Source organism: Zootoca vivipara, chromosome 1 (genome assembly GCF_963506605.1).
Source record: "Zootoca vivipara chromosome 1, rZooViv1.1, whole genome shotgun sequence".
In the NCBI taxonomy this organism is placed as follows: domain Eukaryota; kingdom Metazoa; phylum Chordata; class Lepidosauria; order Squamata; family Lacertidae; genus Zootoca; species Zootoca vivipara.
The window spans coordinates 115101193-115106636 of NC_083276.1; the positions used below are offsets into that span (position 1 = coordinate 115101193).

The 5444-nt window shown below is 51.6% G+C and overlaps 1 protein-coding gene across 1 annotated transcript; it reads left to right on the forward strand.

Annotated features, from left to right (window-relative positions):
- The first annotated feature begins 313 nt into the window (after positions 1 to 313).
- EVX2 (even-skipped homeobox 2) lies at positions 314 to 4740 on the forward strand. The gene is made up of 3 exons (XM_035131595.2): positions 314 to 746; positions 2240 to 2490; positions 4069 to 4740. Exons 1-3 carry the CDS (start codon positions 314 to 316, stop codon positions 4738 to 4740), a joined length of 1356 nt encoding a protein of 451 aa, XP_034987486.1.
- The last annotated feature ends 704 nt before the right edge of the window (positions 4741 to 5444 follow it).

The following is a 5444-nucleotide window of genomic DNA, read 5'->3' on the forward strand; positions in this document are numbered from 1 at the left end:
GATTATTCGACCAGCGTCATCCGTACCTTAATGACGAGCGCTCCCTATTCGTGATGAATGACATTTCGGGGCTAGGAAGGATGTATGGGTCATTTTGACCAGTCATTCCCTTCGCTTTTGCATCTCGCCTTTTTTTTTTTTACGCCTCCCCTTCCAAAAGAGGTAATAATAATATTTAGAGACACTCGCCGGGCTGAATGCGAATTAGCCCCTGCTGCACGGCTCATCATTAGGAGGACGAACCCTTTGCAACCTTGACATATATATATATATATAATTTTTTTCCCAAGGAGGGGGGAAAAAGAGCTGAGAGATGATGGAAAGAATAAGAAAAGAGATGATCCTGATGGAACGAGGGCTGCACAGCCCCACGGCCGGCAAAAGGCTGGCGAATTTGTCCGACTCGGCTGGCAACGTGGTATTGGAGGCCCTCGAAAATTCGCCCCACGGCGGCCGCCTGAGCCCAAGACTGACTTCCGCTTCTCTGCACACCTCTTTAGGGGACATCCCTGCCAAAGGGAAATTCGAAATAGACACTTTATTCAACCTCCAGCACCAGAGCAGCGAAAGCGGCGTCGGCGTCGCCACCTCGGAGCTGCCTCCCTCGGAAGGGAGGAAGAAGATTAGCCATTACTCAGAAGTTGCTCAAGAGGCAGATATGAACAGCGACGTGGAGGTGGGCTGTTCTGCGCTCCGCTCCCCCGCCAGCCTCACTTCCTCCCAGCTGAAGGAAAACAATAACAAAGGTAACTCTCTCTCTCTCCCCGTCTACCCCGGCGCCACCACCCCACTCCACTCCAAAGCGGGCGTTTACTGGGGTAAGAACTTGGGTGGGGGTGGGGGGAGATAGGGAGAAATCCAAGACACCCCGATACCCCCTCCAGCTTTTCCTGGAGAATATCAGGATTTTCAGCAGTACATCAAATACCAAGGGATCATCAGCTGGTCCTTTATGGAACAGGCAGGTACAATATGGATATTCAAGTGTGGAAGCCTCTTTGGCGTGTTCTTGTGCTTCTCAACACCAGACAGTCTATCCAGGGTGCTAAAGGGATCTCCAGTCTTATCTGCACACTCCCGTACGCTGAGTTTCTATAAGCTATACCGAACAGGACTGTCATGGTGTATTTGTGACCACCAAACGTAGCACACCTTCTGAGTATTTCTGGGCATTTCTTCCACAAGATTTCTCCTGTTTGTTTTGGAGAACGAAGTGCTACTCACACCGTAGGCTTTTTTTTATTTTTAAACAAAACAGTCTGTTTCTCTACGGAGTGTGTGGACAGGTGTTTCTTGCGCAATTTTGGTACTGTGTAATTATAAAATACAGCTCATAGCGGGGCATCTTCAAGACGGCAGTTAGAGGCTGCACTTTGAGTCCAGTGCGTGCTTCTTTTCCCAGCAAGATTCTTTTGTGTGTCTGTCTGACTTTGTTTGATGCTTTCATTAAAAATGCAGTTATGTATTATTATTATTATTATTATTATTATTATTAATGCATTAAGTGTTTCTCCTTCCCGCTATGTCCGCCCCACCCCCAAGCCAAAACAGTATTTCGCTCGGCATTGTTAACTTCGCTCTTACAATTAATACAGCGTAATCTTTCAAAGCGCTGTAGCAACTTTTTCGAAGCGTCCGTTAGGAAATATATCCTAACTGGAGGCAACTTGCAAATTTACAACCACAGATCAATCTTTCTAGGACGCGGGGGCTATTTACCTTTTGCCCAAAGGTATCCTATGAGGAAATTCACTTACAGTGCGAACTGGCACGCCTTTGAGTTTTTAGGGACACCATTTGGTTCCCACGAAATAAAAAGTAAAGGGAAGCAGGGACAGAAAAAGACGAGCGACTTCGCCTCAGGAAGTCTCCGCTGGAGGGACGCTTTTAGGAAAACGCCTGCCTTAACTTTGTTCCTCGGTTAATTTGTTTCGCAGAGCAGAGAGAGTTGCATTTATTTATTTCACAGAAGGCGTCTAGTTTGCTTATGAAGCCGTGTTTAAAAAAGAAAAGAGAAAAGAAAATAAAAGAAAGAAAAGAAAAGAAACTTTTATTGATTCTATTAACAGCGGCAATTTGTATCCATGACAGACAGCATTAATTATCAGGGAGAGCCCAGATTGCCAGCGGCGCCTGCCGCTTGGTTGAAACCCGCCCGCCAGCTCATCCCTTCTTCTCCTGGAGAAGAGCCATCGCTCTTTGATGCTTTCTCACTGCTGTCATTGTTGTTGCTCCGTAGGATATTCCGAGAGCAGCTCTACGCCCAGCACCACCACCTCATCCTCGGGTTCCAGTTTAAGCAGCCTGCACGGCGGCAGCGCCTTGGGGAACTCCAGCTCCGGAGCGGATCAAGTGCGGAGGTACCGCACCGCCTTTACCCGGGAGCAGATCGCTCGGCTGGAGAAGGAATTCTACCGGGAGAACTATGTCTCTCGGCCCAGGAGGTGCGAGCTGGCCGCGGCTCTCAACCTGCCGGAGACTACCATCAAGGTACAGAACTGTATTAGGGCAAGCCGGGGCTGCGGGAGGCGAGGGAAGCTGCCGGCTGGCTCCTGGCTTTGCGCGCTTTCTGTTTTTCTTTCGGGTTCTTAAACCACCAGAGCTCCAGCCTCGGTCCAGCTGCGCCTTGCTGGCAGCTGAAAGAGGCCGCGTTTGACGCCTCCGCTTCTTTAAGGCCAAGGAGAATAGAAAAAGGCACTAGATAAATGAGCAGAGAACCATATTGTTTAGCCTCGTCTCTCTCCCCCCCCCTGAGATAGTCTTTTCCCATTATTTCTCGCATTTTCGTTTACTAAAAAATAAAAAAACAGGAGAAAGGCAGTTAATATAATTTTTTTTAAAATAACTCGAGTCGATTTAGAAATGGATCACACGCCGTTATTCCTTCAGATAGTTTCTATTCCATTTGCTGATTCTTCTCTACCTCATCTGAGAGGAATACGCAAATGGCTGCACTCTATCCTTGGACGAGTTTAATTGGAAGTAAGTAGCACTATGTTCAACCGGGCTTACTCGCGGGTAAACTTGCCTAGAATCGCAGCCTGATGTGAGAAGGCCCTACCTTCGACACCGTAAAGAATTGGGGGAAATGAAAGCCTTAAGAGTTTTGCAGTAATCAAACCGTGTTTGGCTTTTACGGGTTTTTTTATATTAAAAAGGAACATTTGGTTTCTGTAGTCGGACCAAATCGCTTCCGAATGAATGGTTTTGAATCACGTGCTATATAGTGCGCTATGGGATAAACAGAAAGGGAGCCAAGGTAAACCGGAAGACCAGAAACATCCATATATTTGGTTGCAAAGGGTGTTTTACGTGGGCAGAACTCTCAGCCTTTTCAAAAAACAGATATGGAGACGCATTGCCTGTTTTGGCCGTTGAAAGTAAATGTAGCGTTGATAAGGGTTTGCAATTTGATCTGCAATCTTGGTCATTTTTTTTAAAAAAAGGTTTATTTACAAAGGTTTATTAAAAATGAATAACTTTTTTAAAAAATCAGCAACCCAACGCTTCCACTGAATTGAGTTAGGCTCAATTGAAATAAGAGAAAACTGACACCCCTGATTATATTTTAATACGGAATGGGAGCCGGGGAAGGGTTTCATTTTTGAGATCGAAGAAGGCGCAGCCACCTTGGTTTCTCAGAGATGGTTTCTCGGCAGGGGAAAGTTTCCCGACCCCGGCAGCGCGCAAAGGAGAGGCAAAGAACCTTTTTAATATCTCTGCGGCCTAAAAGTTCAAACGGAAGAAGCGCGGAGCCAGGCGAAAGAGCCTGAATCGAGTGGGCCAGCCAAGTTGGGGAGATTTAAGGCTGGTTCGAAAACCTAACGTAGGCCATGTGGGGCAAGAAATGTCCCTGGCGAGGAGGCGGCTTAACACGGCCAGCTGCGCCTCGTGGCGCAAGGGCTGCGCCAAGCTTCGCATCTGACCCCGCGGAAGAGGGAGGGGGCGTGGCGCGCTGCTGTGGATCTGCTGCCATTTCTAAGCCGTCCTATCCTCTGTGTCCCCCCCACCTCCCTATTCGCTGCCCCACATCTCCCCCTCTCTTCCCCTTCTCCCGCACTCCACCAGGTATGGTTCCAGAACCGACGGATGAAGGACAAGAGGCAGCGGCTGGCCATGTCTTGGCCCCACCCGGCGGACCCCAGCTTCTACACGTACATGATGACCCACGCGGCGGCCACGGGGAGCCTGCCTTACCCGTTCCATTCCCACGTGCCCCTGCACTACTACCCGCACGTCGGGGTGACGGCGGCCGCAGCCGCGGCTGCGGCGTCGGGGGCCACCGCCTCACCTTTCGCCACCTCCATCCGCCCTCTGGACACCTTCCGCGCCCTCTCGCACCCTTACTCCCGGCCCGAGCTGCTGTGCAGTTTCAGGCACCCGGGCCTCTACCAGTCGCCCGCCGCGGCCGCAGCAGCCGGCCTCAACAGCAGCGCCGCCGCCTCGGCTGCAGCAGCTGCAGCCGCGGCCGCAGCCGCCGCAGCTTCGACGGCTCCGCCAGCGGGCTCCGCGCCCTGCTCCTGCCTCAGCTGTCACAGTAGCCAGTCGGCGGCGGCCGCAGCCGCGGCAGCCCTGGGATCGCGCGCCTCCGGCTCGGATTTCACCTGCACCGCGGCCGGAGCAGCGGCGGCGGCCTCGCAGCGCTCGGAGAGCAGCTTCCTGCCTTACTCGGCCGCCGTGCTCAGCAAGACCGCCGTCCCTTCCCCAGACCAGCGGGAGGAGGCCGCCTTGACCAGATAACTAGCCAGCCCCCCCACCGCGGCGGCCAGTGGGAGGCGCTGTTGAGCCGGGGTGGCCGAGGGCAGAAGCGAATCGTTTTGTACAACGGAGGGGAGGGGGGCATACACTGGAACTCTAGCAAAAAATGTTTTTTTTTAAAAAAAGTACTCTAATTAATAATTGTTGTTGTTGTTTTGCTGTTTGTTCTCACGGCCCTGATTTAAAAAGATGGCTGCTGGGAGAGGGTGTCGCGGAGGAGGAAGGTCTGGGGAGCAGCCCCAAACATACTGGCCTTTTAAAATTCTGTGCTTCCTCTTTCCCCCGCCCCCTCCTCACACCCAAAAAGCACCCCAGTTGTTAGGATTGGCGAACAACCGTTTCTAGACATTCTGCAATCAGTCCAGCCATCCAAGCTTCGGAGGGTGCTGCCTCGCTCCCCCTGCTGGCAGCAATGGGAACTGCTCTTGGGCGCCTCTGACCTGCAGCCGACTGTTGTTGGCATGGCTGGATCTCTAAGCAGCACCTTATCCTTGATCCTCTGCAGAAAGAATGGCTAACCCTGTGTTGTTGCTGAACGGCGGGTTAAGCCAGCATGGCCAATGGTTGCTCTAGCAGCCATCTCGAAGGCCGGCAGAAATCTGCCACAGAGATGCCTGTGCGATGGGCAAAGAAACCGGCTGCTTTAGGAGAAGAGGAAGCGGGGAAAGAGATTCTTATTATGGTTT

What these genes read in the sequence shown, in the direction of transcription:
- EVX2 (XM_035131595.2), top strand. Translation starts at nt 314, where the DNA reads ATGATGGAAAGAATAAGAAAAGAGATGATCCTGATGGAACGAGGGCTG. An exon ending in GAAGGAAAACAATAACAAAG is followed by an intron (nt 747 to 2,239) that starts GTAACTCTCTCT and finishes GTTGCTCCGTAG; the next exon opens with GATATTCCGAGAGCAGCTCT. An exon ending in TGCCGGAGACTACCATCAAG is followed by an intron (nt 2,491 to 4,068) that starts GTACAGAACTGT and finishes GCACTCCACCAG; the next exon opens with GTATGGTTCCAGAACCGACG.